The sequence below is a fragment of the Hibiscus syriacus genome, unplaced genomic scaffold (assembly GCF_006381635.1).
Source record: "Hibiscus syriacus cultivar Baekdansim isolate YM2019G1 unplaced genomic scaffold, ASM638163v2 tig00110578_pilon, whole genome shotgun sequence".
Classification (NCBI taxonomy): domain Eukaryota; kingdom Viridiplantae; phylum Streptophyta; class Magnoliopsida; order Malvales; family Malvaceae; genus Hibiscus; species Hibiscus syriacus.
In genome coordinates, this window is record NW_024062789.1 from 157,842 (window position 1) to 173,688 (window position 15,847).

The window sequence follows — 15,847 nt, forward strand, 5'->3', positions numbered from 1 at the left end:
TATAATTAAAGAAAAATACTATCGAAAATATTATTATTTTTTTTAATATTTTCAGTAAAAAAATTACTTATAACATTATATTTTACCTAAAACATTAATATTTTTTAATATTTTCGGTAAAGCATTCAATATTAACATTTTAGATAGAAAAAAATAATGTTTTAGATAGCACTTTACGGTATATGTTAACAATCCAATAAAACGTCTAATAATAACATCTCCGATAAAAATAATAATATTTTAAATAATTTTTACCAAAAATAATAATAATATTTCCGAAAATATATATTAAGTTATTTGAGATATTACAAACCCCCGCCCGCGCCGCCCCCCACCCCACAACAATATCCCCCAAAGAAAGGATGCGTGTACGCAAACAAGAAGGTTCCAAATTATTTGAGATGTGTCGAGATTTTTTTCTTCCGTTTCTATATACTTTGCTCCCTCGACAATTTCTCAATAGCGAAGCGGGAAGATCCTCACTTTGGAAGTAGCTTTGTCTTTGACGCTAAAGACTACAAAATTTCTCCCTCCAGCAACGTTCGGAAAATGAGCGCAGTCGCTGAATTGAGCGCAGTCGCTGAAACAATCACCCATTGGTTTAATTTCCCGGAAAACATCGGAAGATTAATGTTCCCTTCACGGACTCAAGACAGTCGTAAGAACGAGAATAGAGGATTCAGTAGCATACCAGCAGACATTTTGGACACTACCAAGGAGATCAGTTTCTACTTGGATGTTCCCTAGCTGTCCAAGTCGGATATCCAGGTAATGGAAAAGAGACGAAACCAAAACAGCCGGGATGGAGGTGTTCTGATTTTTTGTAAGATTTTTTTGGTTGACATGGATTTTTTGGTCTGAATTTCAGGCCAGTGTTGAAAATGAGAGTACGTTGGTGATCAAAAGCGGTGGGAAGAGGAGACGTGAGGAAGTCGAAGAGGAAGGCTGTTAATACCCAAGGCTAGAAAGGAAGGCGCCACAAAAGCTTACGAGGAAGTTCCGGTTGCCGCAGAATGCTAACGTGTCGACAATTGCGGTCAAATGTGAGAATGGGGTTTTGACTGTGGTAGTTGAGAAGCTTCCTCCGCCACCGAAGCCTAAAACAGTTGAAGTTGCAATTTCTCAAGATAATGATGAACGCGTACGGGCTGTGGCCCATGTTTTTGTGGTAGACAATAAGTTGTTGGGTTTCCTTGAAAACAACAATTGGAGGATGGATATGCTTAGGAGTTGATTGTGATGCCTGGAGGAATCAAACAATGTTTCGTGTATCTAGATGTCCATCTGTACGTATTTTTGTTTGCAATGTTATTGGGTAGATTTGCGCCTCTTCAGTTGCTCATTTTGCAATCCCCATGGTTCGGTCTCAAGTACTGATAGAAGAACTACGAAACCGAAGGAAAAATTATCACTCTGGTCTTCATTCATCCACGATTTAGCTTAATTTGCTTATACTCGGGAAAATACCAACCAGGCCACCTCTGGCTGCTGTCATATTCTGAAATCCACAACTTGGGGATGAAATTTGAATGCAGAAACGGCATTTTTTACCCAAAAAAGTTACAAGGTACTGCAAGATTGCCAATAATGTCAAAAGGGCTCAGGAAGAATCATCTACTCAAGGAAATACTGAATATTTACAGCGTAGAAACCTGTGGTGTTCATCAATGTTTACACTCTTTTGCAGATCCAAAAGCAATCAAAGCTGTGTACCAATTCTGCTTCCTCCAAAAGCTATATCCATGCTGTTCGATTGTTACCCCTGGTTTAAATTTCTCATGATGTTCGATTGTCGTCCCTAGTTGAAGTTTCTTGTGCTGTTCCGATAGTTCTCCCTAGCTGAAACTGGCTTGTAATCAGAAGAAGCCACAACTCTTCTTTTCCACTTCAATCTCACGTTTTTCTCAACAGAAGCTACAACTCTTCTTACAGTTCAATCTCATGTTTCTTTTATTTACATTGAAATAAAACTCACATCCTTTGGATGGGTTTGGTTTGGTTGCGAAACAAATTTTTGCCATGAAACTACTTTGAAGTAAAATTTAAAGGAGTAAGCATATCTCCATGAACTATCCAATTCACAAAGCTCTCCGAAAATTCATCTGTAATACTGAGTTCAGATGCAGTTCGGCACCCTCCCTAGACAAATAAAGCAGCTTATTAGCCAATGCCACAGTAAACATCACATGCATATATAGGAGACCTAGAAGCCTATGAATAAATTCAAATACTAGCAACTCTAACATTAGGTCAAATAATCATATCCAAGTCAAATAAATTCATGTCGTATCATAATCATGTTCAATTTATTTATATTTAAATCAATTTTGATTGGTATTATGCATTTGCAATTCAGTTAATATCAGTGATGGTTTATTAATCAAATTATAGAATTGTTAGTACCGACCTTTATGCTTGAACCAGACTCACTTGGAGATGTGGTCATAGAAACATTTAGTTCAGCGCCAATATTTTCAGAGGATAGGCCCACCGTAGACCTGTGAGCAATGATACAGATTCATGTGATTTCAGAAGTCAAACGATTTTTTTTCAAATACAGAAAATTTGCAATATATTTCAAAAAAATAAAAAAAAATAACACATTCAGAAAGGTATCAGAATGCAAGTGTAGGGAAATGTTGAGAAGTGTTTCAGACTTTCTATTCTGGTCAAGAAAGCAATTTTCATTTTCCAAAAGAAATTTGTCTAAAATAGTTTTTTTTGTATTTATTTTAGTTCAAACACTTGGAATAAATGTGTGTTCATTCAAAAGTGAAAGCAATTCTTCAACAAATGTAGAAGAATAAGCACCTACAAGAAAGTGAATATGAAAGTTCGCCCATGTCTTTAGTCTATTGTTTAATGACAAAAACAGGACTTTTTGTTATCTACCTCCCTCTGTTAATAAATTGAAAGTAGTTGATGGCTTTTGCTCAAATTAATGGTTTGTTAGCTGATAAAAGGGAGAACACCACATAGTTCGACTGATTGGTATAATTGATTCAGAGAAAAAAGTTATCTGGAAAATTTTCAGCATTTTTAAAGTAATCAAACTGAAGATGAATTTGTCTACCTGTCAAATATATCCTCGTCACATGAATTTCCTGACGAAGAAAGCCAGTCCAGATCAAAATTAGTGCAATTAAAGTACTCATTTTCATCATAATATACTTGGTCCTCCTCCGTATCTCCGGAAAGCTGCCTGCAAGACATTCTAGGACTAAACCCATAAAAGCAGCAAAAACTTAGTGGGCTGACAGATGTCTCTGAATCAGTTTTAAATTATTTTAATGATGGTCTGTCATCATAGTTCGTAGGTACAGACAAACAGATTTCAAACATTCAATATGTTGGCACCTTTAGATGCAACATTCAAATAAATCTTTGCAAGAACAATAGTAACAGCAGAAATTTTAAGTGTAACTGGAACAAAAAATATTTATGTGCACCTGGAATAAGAAATTTCAGATGTTGGGATCGCTGGAGTGGACTCAGAAAGACCATGCAAAGCTCCTCTATTCGCAGACATAGAATCAAGGTGCCCAACATTTGAAGCACTCAAGGGAGAGTCCGTCTCAGAGACAATGTTGCCATCCGACAGTGATCTTTTGAAAGATGGCCTACAAATATATTTGAAAATGATCTTATTAGCTAGTTTTGCAAGAACGTCTGGGTTATGATACTAAACAAGGACCTTAAAAAGCAAGTCAAAAATATATTTTACCTATCCATCACAAACCGATGAAAGAACATTGATATCACAAAAAGCATCTACCAAAGAAAATGCAGTTTCAAAACAAACATTGTGGTACAACAATAAAACTTATTAGATATATAAACACAATATTGTACATAAAACCATCAACATATTGTCTAGAACTATAATTATTTGGCAGCATAAAGTCTAAAAAAATCCTTTAAACTAGAAAATTGATATACCAGGAAATTGTAATTCAGAGTACATTTCCAAATACAACATAATGTATAAAAAAACTAAAATATTGTTGAAACATGCATATTATTTGTAGAGCTAGAATTATTGGCATCATGTAATCTAATGAAATCTTTGGAAACTAAAATTTGGTATAACAAGCAAATTCAAAGATTAGATTTACAGGCATAACATTCAAGCATAAAACATTAGAATATTGCTAAACATCCTCGTATTATATCTAAAACTAAAATTATTAGGCAGCATATAGTCTGAAAGAAATACTTAGCGCTGGAAATTCGGTATAACTGGTATTTGCAATTCAGAGATTTGATACACCTAGCATTCTCACTACAAAGATTAGGACCATGCCTTCCTACACGATAGTGTTGGTCTGAATCCAACTCCCAGAGTTCTGGTTTACCCTGTTGTGGCTGAAAGTGACCCAAGAACCTGCATGGGGTAATGCCAAAATTCTAAGAGTGATATCCATCACCATCCTTAAGCAGTCTGAGAGTGTTTGCTAGCATGGGGTTATCCAGAGGGGGGACTCCCATCATGCTGGACCTACTATGCTACCAAACACAACTGAAATGGCATATGTGAAGAACAGAAATATGAAGAATAAAGCTTGCTTTTATCTTACAAATCAATGGCACTTTGCTTCTCTGCATCCATGTATGCATTGCTATAGTAACGTTGCAAAGTTCTAAAAAGCTCTTGGGACTGAGTTGCTGCTTTCCATTGGCCTCTCCTTTGGCAAAATATCTGTTTAACATGACAAATGAAGAGTTAGAAATTGTACTTGGGACCTTAGACCAAAAGGTACAACCAACTTGTAAGCTCTATTGTCAAGGTTCTTCTCCATCCACTCTGAATTCTTAACACAAGTTTCAAAAGTCTACTCTGCCATCTTAATACCCTAAAAGTTAATTTCATAACCATGTATGGGGCATTTACTCAATACGAAAATCAAACTGCATTTATTATCATAAATTTATTTTGGAATGATAACAAAAGCTACTTATATTTGTTAGAAGGATACCTTGTTGTGAGCTGCAGAACCACCATACTGTAAAGCAAGTGTGTCACCCATTGTTTCATAAACTGCCATTAAATCCTCAGTCAAAGGACTATTTTGATCAATAGTTTGGGATTCTGTGAAGCCCATAGCATGTAGCTGGCGTCCAAGAGCCACCAATCCATAGGCATATTGAGCAACATTAGTGCGGTCAAGACAGTCAATACAGTTGGTTCTGAGTACTCCAGTTTGAAACATGGGAGGTTTTACAGTCTCACTACAATTCTCTTTGTCATTAGCAACATCAGTTTCTAACTTCTCAATATCATCAGTTTTGTTAGAAGTCTTACTGGGGCACTCATCATTTGGCCTGTGAAGTAGAGTAAGCAGTTAACATGAATGATCAGGAAAACATATAATTAAAGGGATCTTTACAGGTTTCTATTTGCAAAATATAGTTAGCTTAGATAACCCACTCCACTCCCACACAGCCCACCACACCAGAAAAAACTTTAGATATCATGAAAATATGAACAAATCATTTAATGGAACTTACACTAAGCAAGACAAAGTCAACAACCCATCTTGTCTATAATTTGGAGTTAATTGACAGTAAAATATGCCCGTTAAGTTTATTGCATAATCAGCCACTCTGTCTAGAAGTGCCAAAACATTTGTAGCTCTGCAGAAAACAGTCAACCTCTATAAGTGAACAAACCTTGAAAAAATTAGTAAGAAGTTTTCTTAAGAAATGGGAATATGGGGCCTTGAAGTACTTTCTGGAGTGTCTGTTTAGGTCCCAGTGAAGGAACCTCAGACGGTTCTCTTTGGTTAAGCTTTTATTGATAAATCTGATGGCTTTCGCAAACTCTGCACGAAGAATTGTTTCACGAGGTTTCTTCTCACACCTCTGTTAATCACAAGAGTAGAAAGCAGAATGAATCAGGAAACCACTGCAGATAGATAATCATCATAAAGTTTATGGAAACTGACAAATGATTAGTGCAAAAGCCTGCCTTTATCAAATTCAAGATGATTATTGGATTTCCGTATCTCATTACAAGATTTTCAAAATGTAGTCTGGTGGCCTCATAATTTGGATCCTTCTTTGATACTGGAAGCAAAAGGAAATATCAGTAAAATCAACAATAGTTACAATGTAGAACTGCATAATTATTGCTTTGTGTGCAAAACTTTAACAAGAGTTCATACATATAATGTCAGGTTTCAAGTTCAAGCGTGAGGTTTCCTGAGACCAGAAAAGTGGGATGGAGCCTCTATTCTGGACAATAGAACTTATTTGTGTAGGGCACCCTTCATGAACATCTTCAAACACAATTTGTTCTGTCTCAACATCATTTGCCACTCTACCGTTCTCATTCACTCCACGTTTCAAGTATCTATGCAGTAGAATAGAAATAAGAAAAGTGAGTCATGTGTGCATTAAAAGAAACAAAAAGAGTACGTTAAAAAACAGTCTATTTACTATCAAACAAGAGCAATCACAAACTAGAGCTCAAAAATAAGAAAATAAAATAAAATCAAAGTGAAACCCCAAAGACAAACAGAAACAGCACAATGCTAGTTTTCCTAATGTAATGTAGGTCAAATCAAATGGTTAAGAGAACTTCCAATAAATCTAGCAGGCATTTCAATCAGTAGCTGTAAAGCATCTAACCTTGTCCCAGCATAATGTCGAGAACGTCTTGCAATGAGAGTCAGGAAAATATTCTTGCCAGAGACAGAAAATTTCACCTGGACATCAAAGTAGGGAAACAACAAACATTAGATCTAAACTTTAACATCAAAAGGAAACAACTTTTAGCAAATTCATAGAGCAGAAGTTTGAGACAGAAGAAAACTAACTCGTCTTTAGTTACCACATTTAATATAGTTAAAGTTATAAGAAAAATCCTGGTGAATGGTCAACTATGCTCCTTAAGAATATTGACAAAAAAATCCATTAACCAAAGAAATTGTAAATTTGATAGTTTTCTCAATATGAGGATTAAAATAAATAAAAAGCATCTAGATTTCTCTACAGCAACATCTTTTAAGCGAAAAACGGACAGAACAAAATGAAAATAAAATAATTAGTTTAACTTAACAACCTTCCAGCAAATCTGACTTCCATGATTGCTTATCACAAAGATAAATGAATAGAAAAAAAGTTTAAAGAGTATCATACCTGCTTGAAGAAGCCATAAACCAATGCAACAGTCCATAGAGTATTCTTGAGAGTATTGCGAATCCCAAGAGTTAAAAACTCATTCCAAACAAACATTGATTCATAGTGTACTAGTCCTGTCTCATTCCTACATAAATTTCTTTGAAGACTATGCATGACATTGTAGGTGTAGCTGAAAAAGAAGTCCTTTGTAAGATCCACTGTCGAAAGGAGCTTCTTGTACCTAAGTCAACAGGGAAAAGGAAAAAAGAAGAAAAGGCAAGCCATGTTAATGCATCTAACATTTGATGAATAGAGAAACCAATAGGAATAAAAACAACGGGATAAACTTAAAATTTAAAGAGGAAATTAAAGCAAAAGATAGCAGTTGCCCCCAGAAACCCTGATGATACCTTGTCTCATTCAACATGATATACTAACATTAGACAGCAATGAAGTTTGCCCCTGTAGATATGCAGGAAATGAAATTGCAATAGCCTCTACAAATGATATTAACTACGATGATGCAACATTAAAAAGGTGAAAGCTGACTTAACTGTTCCAACATGAAATGAAAAAATAATAAGAAGATACTTAACCAGAAAAGTGCTTCAATTGCACAGAGGGCCATGTCAATGATATAACATTAAGGTTGTATCAACAAAAATGGTATAGAGATTACCTCCACACCATGGAACTCTTCTACTTTTATAACAGAACTCCAGAACTCAAATTATTGTCCCGGAAAACATAATTAATTGAAAAGAAGGTAAATAACCACAACATAACACAATTCAAGCTGAATACAAATGGAAAATGAATATTTTCAGCGATCATCTAAGGTCTCCTTCTAAGTACCAAGGACATATTACATTTACATGCAGAATTGACAAAAGACCTTTTTTCATTCTTAGAATAAACCATATTGGACTGGGTAGGAGATTTTGGAATTGGAATCATCTCGCTCTTGGAAATGGCATAGATAGTATGGCCACAAATTGCACCAATCTTTTTTCTTTTGGTGATCAGCATCATGGAATAAGATCCCAAAAATTTCACAAAACCTGAATTAAAAGGAAGAAATTAATTAGCTTATACAAACAACAGAGAGTGAAGTGGAGAACCTGATAGGTACTGCTTACCAACAAGTCCATAACAAGTTGTAACAAGTTTCAGTCCACCTGAGGACCTGTTTCCCTCATGTATCCTTCTTAACAGATTACAGCATTCAATTTCTGAGTATGCTGTGGAATCTTCAACAACAGTTAATTCAGACAGGTCTAATCGATCAATCTTTAGTACCCTCCAAAGAGTTCTATTCTTGTCTCTTCCAATCATATAGAATTTCTGTTGCACAGAAGGAATACGTGAATGCTGCATCATTATTATGAAATTGAGATGGAAACCACATAATAATCAGCCCAAAGAAATTTAGGTGCTAAAGGAAAAGGAAGCTGCACTGCTCCTATCAGCATCATAGAGGAAAAAGAGGAAAAATGAAAAGTTATCTGATAATATAGAATCTCAGGAATAAAGAACCAACTTTATGAGAACAAGAAAAACGGTACTCTTAATAGGAGATGACTGCAATTAAAGATAACTGAATACAAAAGGAAGTTCCAACTATCATAAGCCAATTAAGAATGTTAAAAAGTTCTGATCATCATATATGTAAAGAACTCCAAATGCATTCTAAACCAAACCGCTCTTGATAACAAGCAGAAGTTTGACAATGGAAGTAAAATTGATAATCAAACCTGGTATTGCAAATTAAAACAAGTTCTATTTGATTTCAAAAGAAAAAATTCTCAACCTACATCACAAAATATTACATCAGAAAGAGCAATTTAGGGATTCTTTCTTATGGAACATATTTTGTACATCCATTGTTAAATATTTCAAATTTTAATCAGCAAAAGAAATAGAATCATTCCAAAGGCAGACTATGTCACCGAGCAGATTTGAAGGTAAAAGCTCAAAATCACCATTTATGCTCAAAATTCCAAAATAAATGAATAATTTGTAAAAAGCCGCCATAAGAAACAAAAACAACCAAAAAGACCGAGAAGAACTTTAGCAGAAGAAACATTAAGCAACGATCATGATCAAAGCATAAAAGGCAAGAGTTTATTAAACCAACAGCAAATGAACAAGCAAATTACTAAATTTACAGACGAGTGTATAGTTGTATATATACGATGAGAGATGACAAGTACCGAGCGAGTCTCGTAGAGTCTGAATTTCTGCAAATAAGAAGGATTCGACTCCAGTCCAGCATCACTTCCATTTTCGTCTGCCATTAGATTCTCGGTTCCTGAGTTACCCGAGCCTCAAAGCTCGGGTTCACTCAAAGCACGGATCGCCGATAAACCGCGAGAGGAATAGAAAAACAGAAAGATAAAAACAAAAGCCTCTAGCACTCTACAAAATTGAATTCATATATACTCAATACATATATGAGATAAAAACGTACAAATTTTGAAAAGGAAAAACGCATCACAATTCAATGATTCAACATGGAAACCTCGAGCTACCAAAAGGAAAAAAATCAATTAAATTAAACTAAACGAATCGGAAAACGTTATGCTTTGTCGAGAAGAGGAAGGGAGAGATCGAGAAAGCAGAGCTAGTAGAGACTAGAACAACCACAAAAACTAACCCCAGAAATTCAGTAATTATATATGATATACATGAATGAATGAAACAATACTTTTTTTATTTTTCTAAAAAAAATGCGGGATATCGACGTTTTAAATTTTAATAAAAAAAATCGATATTATGGATAGTAATTACGGAGAAAATATAGGAGCTCGTCAACTGCAACTTCCGTTTCTATGCTGTTTTCCCCCTTTTTGATTTTTAACAATGATTGGTTTGAGTATGACGAGTTATGACTCGCTTGAATCGGTCCAGTCTCCAGGGGTGGGATATGGTATACGCTCCCACTTCTGATTACCTACCATATATTAGATTTAACATAACATATATTCTTCCAAATTTATATATTAGAATAAAATACATTACAAATCATTAAATTATATATAAATAATAAATCATTTACTTTTAAAGAAATATAAAATTATTGTTATAATATTATTTTGAAAACTATGACTATTTTTTAAAAATATATTTTATTGTGATTTAGTTCTAATATTTATTTTTTATATATTTAAATAAACTTATTCACATTTTATATCCATCGGTATCATTTTTTTTCAAATATAATTTAACTGAGAATTTGTAGATCAATCAAATAAGTTTTAATTTGGAAGACATCAAATCGAATTGGAAGATTGTTTGATTGCTATTTAACGGTCCTGATGAAGATTGAAGTTTTTTTATTCAGAAGCCGCGTTCCAATGTGGTAATATACTCGTATTACCACGTGAACGTGTCGTCTCGGGGTTTGTCTGATTTTTCATTTATCGACTCGGTTTGAATCTATTCTTTTCAATTTTTCAACGTGGGAATAATTTTCCACATTTTCTTGTTCTTCTAGATGCTTATACTTGTATATTTTATGATTTTCACTGTTTGGAAAATATTTAATCTCAATGGTGGCTTCACGTATAAAAAGAAACTATTTAAAAATTAGAAACAAATATTATGATAATAATCTCATTCAATTAGGTAGATTGATTTTAAATAATTGATTGTGTTTGATTCGAGTGGAATTTATTTTCAATTAATAAACAGTATTTAATTTAATATCAATTCAGTTAAAAAATGAATTTTGATTTTTTATTTATAGTATTATGATCCTTTATATTATTATAATATTGTTTTTCTCTTTTTTATATTTTTTAGAGAAAAATAAAATTTTATGTAATATAATAAATAATTTGTAAAATTGATATTTGGACTTAATCGAATTTGTTAAAATTTCTTCAAAATAATTCAAAGTCCAAATTAACTTGAAAAATATGTTTTAAATATTTTTCAACTAATCAACCCTTTTCAAAAACATATTTGATCATTTCCGCGCTTTAAAGTCAAGTTTCCAATTATTTTTGGCTAAAAAAATTGATCCCTTTGACCACATGATCGATCCCCTTAAGCAAAGATCGATCCCTTAGATTCTAGTAGCTAAATCAAGGAAAATGATAGATCTCTCGTGCATTAAATGTTATTTTTGAGTTTCCAAAACACAATATTTCAATAAAAAAATCATGCCTTTAAAAAAATGTTATTTTTTGTTGTAGGTAACGACTATAACGACTAGAATTGATAAAGATGATATAAGTTAAATGTCAAAACATCTCAAGGTCAATAAGAATCATATTGAACAAACATACCAACATCAAAAAAGTTTTTCGTGCTTAATTTTATTACATTATTTATAACACACTTGTGAGCTACATTGTTTAATTTATTCAAATATGATTTGAGTGAGAGCTTAATTATTGTAAACACATTTGTCTTGTATTTTTTTTTTGAATCATTTGTAATTCTTCTTGTGGAAAGAATTTAAACAAGGTTTTGAATATAAATCTTGTGAGTTGTTGTAAGGTTACATATCGTCCTCAAATGTTAGTAAATCTAGTTGATTTGAGAAATTTTTAATGTAGATGCTAAGATAGCGAATATATATTTTAATTGATAAAATCGAATCACTTTAAATCATTGTGTAAATATTTTTTATTTTTCAATTGTTTACACAATTTTTTTTAAAAGATGGATTCACCCTCTTTTAACGTATTTAGGTTGTAGGAAAGAACTAACATATTATATGAGAATAAATTTATATAAAAAAATCAATCTATCTATAATTTTTTATTATAATAAATTAAAATGTTTCCGTGCATTTATACTGTACGTAATAAGATTTAATTATTACATGTTTGAGAAAAAGAAATAAAATTACGAGGGATTGAAGATGATGTTAGCGTCAACGTATAATAATATTATCACTTTATTGGTGATTATGTTGATGTGTACAAGACAAGTTAATATACCGTTCCTTGTCCAGTTTGAAGATCGGTAATATATTATTTCTTCCGTTTATAAGTAATATAATAAAATATATAAAATCATTATATTAATATGATATTAATATTGACATGGTCATTTTATCCTTATTTTTAATAAAAAAAATAATATCATGTTATCGTTTAATTTTAGTTATAATATATAAAACTAACTATTTCTATTAAAAAATATTATTGAAAATGTACTTACAATATTTCAAAAAAAATGTTCTTATATTATTTGCAAAACACTTCAAAATAAAATTAAGCTAAATTAATGGAAATATTTTATGTTGACAGTCAATTTGGTAAACGAAAATGGATCAGCAATTCATCAAAAATATAAACAAAAACCACTATTCAAGTACTAAACACATAAAAAGAAAAAAAAATACTATTCGAACGGCAAGCTAATGAGACTTGTTTATTAGACGTTCTTTTATTGGAAACATTCTAATCAGGATAAAGGTCATTTACCTTTCAGACATTATCAACTTAATTGTCTAAATAAAAATATTGTAATTAAATTATTCAACTTTAGAATGTTATTAATTTAATGATTATTATTTTAATTAATAATTCAATCTCAATCGTTAAAATTGTAATGTAAAGAGAAACAGTATAGGGTTATGCTATTGCAACAGTATTTGCTTGAATAATAACATCTAGTGCTTCTTTAAGGTTTACTTTTTTTAATGATATTTGATTCAACATTCCAATAAAATTACAATATATATCACCATTTAATAATCATAACGCAAAATCCAATAACACAATGATATATCTATGTAGACACCCCATTTCATCCATTTATACGTTACATATATATATAATAAACATATAATATGTATTATTTATTATTTATTTCTATTTGTTTTACATTTTTCAGGCCCGAAAATCAAACAGCCCGATTCAACGGCCCAACAATGGTCCAACAGCCCGCGAGGAACCCTAACCCTAGCAATGTTCTCTTCTGTGCCGCAAGCTCCCTCGCCTCCCTCTCCGAGTTTCATGGCGACCCGTCTCACGTCCTCAACAACTCCGAATCCTCCGACGCAAGGATTTCGTGGAGATAACAAACCAACCAACAGTCGATTTAGAGTTCTAATAGATATCAAACACTAAGAACTTAGGCTATAAAAACCCGTGTAATCAACACACAATGGGGGGACAGAAAGATTAGGCACAAATTACATGCAAAAATCCACGAAAACATTAGAGAAAGACCGAAGCCATTGTAAACATTTCAAGAGAAATAAAAAAGGTATCGACTTTTTCTTACCTTGTTCATCCATTTGTTGATCTTGCATGTTGATTTTCCCCCAAGATTTGGTTTGAAAACAACCAAAGAAGCGTTCGGCCAATGACCCATGAAGAGATATTTCGAATGGATTCACTCCGAATCCACCATCCCAAGGCCCTCTTCTCATAAAATTAACCTTATTTTCAGAACAAGGGCTCAAAGATCTTTCGAAAAAATGAATTTATTTTTTATTTTGCCGTCGATGACCGGCGGCGCGGTGACGGTTTCTGGAATTTTGCTTGAAGGTTGGCCGTGTTCTTCACCAAGTGAAGAACACAAGAGAGAAATAAGAGTTGGGGGAGGCACTTGGTTTCAAATGAAAGGAAATGGGAAATTAAAACATATTTTTGAGTTAAATACTCAACCCGAGGATGCCTGCTGACCTGGCCCATACCCGAACGCGGTCCGCGTGTTTTTTAAAAGGGGTAAACCGTGTTTTTGATTCCTCTGGTTTTATAAAATTCTAATTTGCCCCCTTAAATTCCAATTGTACTTCGAATTTCTATCAAATTTGGCCTTAAATTTCACTCTATTTCCGATTTAGTCCCTATATATAATTATTACGTTTTAATCCTTATAGTATTATTGTATATTACTTTATACTATTTATTTATTTTGTTATATGCGTATCTTTTTTTGTATATATTTTATTTGTATATCATTGTTAATGTATATATTCTTAATTATTCTTATGATAACTCCTTTATTTTAGTACTATGGCTTATAATCGTATATATATATATATATATATATTTTCTATTCATTTTTGGTGCTTTACTATTATATTATTATTATTATTATTATTATTATTTTTCACCTTTATATCTATACGTTTATATATATATATATATATATATATATATATATATATATATATATATATATATATATATATGTGTGTGTGTGTGTAATTATTTGTGTTTTTACTATTACTATACTTGCCTATATCTTGTTTATTTAATTTTTTTTTCTCTTGCCTTTTTTTTAATTATTTAGTTTACTTTGTTCATTTATTCTATCTAATACGTTTCTTGATTTTTTAAGGATGATTTCATATTGATCTAAGGTAAGCAATCTCGATCGTCATTTTACCTTTTAAGTTAAACTTTCAACTTTCTTAATTAAAGACAACTAGAAACTACATAGAACCGAAAGGGCAGTTCAAGGGTGCTAACCCTTCCTTGACTGTAACCGACTCCCGAACTCGACACATCTTTAGAACGACGCAGAACAGGTAAGAAATAAGGTGTCTGATCTACCCATTTATTTTAAAATAAAAGATCAGTGGCGACTCCGAATCCACTTTCTTAAGTCGAAGCCCAATTCCGGGTCCACCCGAAAGACGGTTCCGACAGCTTGGCGACTCCGCTGGGGACAGGTAAGTGAGTCAGACTAAGGTAATTTCCAGTTGTCTTTTTAACGAAAAGGGTAAATTTAAATTTTAAGGTAACATTTCAATCGTTTTTATTTACTTTTGATTATATTTTCGAGTAAATAGTTGTACTAATCGTTTTCTAATGATTTCAACCTTCAAATCTTTTTCACTTAAGGCTCTAAACCCGAGCTCCGAACCCGTTTTAAGTGGGGGTGAAAGCAATGCCTTCGTGTGAATTTATTCACCGTATGGGCCTAGCAAGTAGCCTTCGGGATTCATATACCTTATTCCTTCGTGTGAATTTATTCTCCGTATGGGCATAAGGGAATGTTTCCTCTCGAGTTTAACTTAGTCCACACAAGCCTGTGATGGGTTTAGGACTAAGGGTCTGGCAAGCCCAAGGGGGTATCGGCAAAGAGAACTCGGGTACCGCTTTTTAGAACCTAAACCGGGAGACTATGGAGAAATAGAGCCTACCCTAAAACCCTATTTCAAACCCTATGACATTTTTACCCTAACCATGTTTTTTTTCTTCTTACTCTTCTTATTTTTCTTTTGTCATTTTTTATTTATTTATTTATTTTTATTTTACTGACTTGTTTGCCTTTGTGTTTGTTTTTTTTAACATTTGCATCATTACAAGAGACTATTGATCCTTAAAAAGTGCTTGTTACACATAAAATAATCTGAATTAATGGACAAAGGTGTTATAATACAAGAGATTGAAAACCCCGAGGTACGACTATAGTCCGAGAAGACTCATAAGGAAAAGGGAGACAATCTTCAAGGAAGTTATGTGTCAGAGCTGGTTAACTACGCCTTTATCATCCTAAAACGAAATAATGTGCAAGAACTTCGAGACATCTGGAAGAATGATCGGAAATAGAAGTTCAGCCAATGATATGGTGACATTGCACTTTTACTTCATGTTAAGACTGATGACCCCTTAATCAGAGCCTTGGTTCAATTCTGGAACCCGGGATACAATTGCTTCACTTTTAACCGGGAGGACATGGTGCTCACTATCGAGGAGTACACTACACTACTGTATTATGAAAACATTAAACTGAAGTGAGCCTACAT

General features: G+C 33.0%; 1 protein-coding gene and 1 pseudogene across 3 annotated transcripts; one reads left to right on the forward strand and one right to left on the reverse strand.

Moving 5' to 3' along the window:
• Positions 1-375: 375 nt before the first annotated feature.
• Positions 376-1,241, forward strand: LOC120133317 (annotated as a pseudogene).
• A 777-nt stretch (positions 1,242-2,018) lies between these two features.
• LOC120133316 (phosphoinositide phosphatase SAC2-like) lies at positions 2,019-10,024 on the reverse strand. Of its 3 annotated transcripts, none has more exons than XM_039149923.1 (16): positions 9,336-10,024; positions 8,262-8,466; positions 8,018-8,183; positions 7,141-7,363; positions 6,631-6,707; positions 6,165-6,352; positions 5,969-6,066; positions 5,729-5,862; positions 5,509-5,634; positions 4,977-5,322; positions 4,578-4,699; positions 4,304-4,384; positions 3,450-3,620; positions 3,074-3,220; positions 2,408-2,498; positions 2,019-2,139 (listed from the first exon to the last, which is right to left on the reverse strand). In XM_039149923.1, the coding sequence occupies exons 1-16, from the start codon at positions 9,417-9,419 to the stop codon at positions 2,026-2,028; spliced, it is 2,373 nt and encodes a 790-aa protein (XP_039005854.1). In that variant the 5' UTR covers positions 9,420-10,024; the 3' UTR covers positions 2,019-2,025. The 3 variants fall into 3 exon arrangements, with proteins under 3 accessions (XP_039005854.1, XP_039005853.1, XP_039005852.1); XM_039149922.1 differs by having other exon boundaries at positions 3,074-3,202; positions 4,271-4,384; positions 9,336-10,021; XM_039149921.1 differs by having other exon boundaries at positions 3,074-3,214; positions 4,271-4,384; positions 9,336-10,020.
• Positions 10,025-15,847: the final 5,823 nt, after the last annotated feature.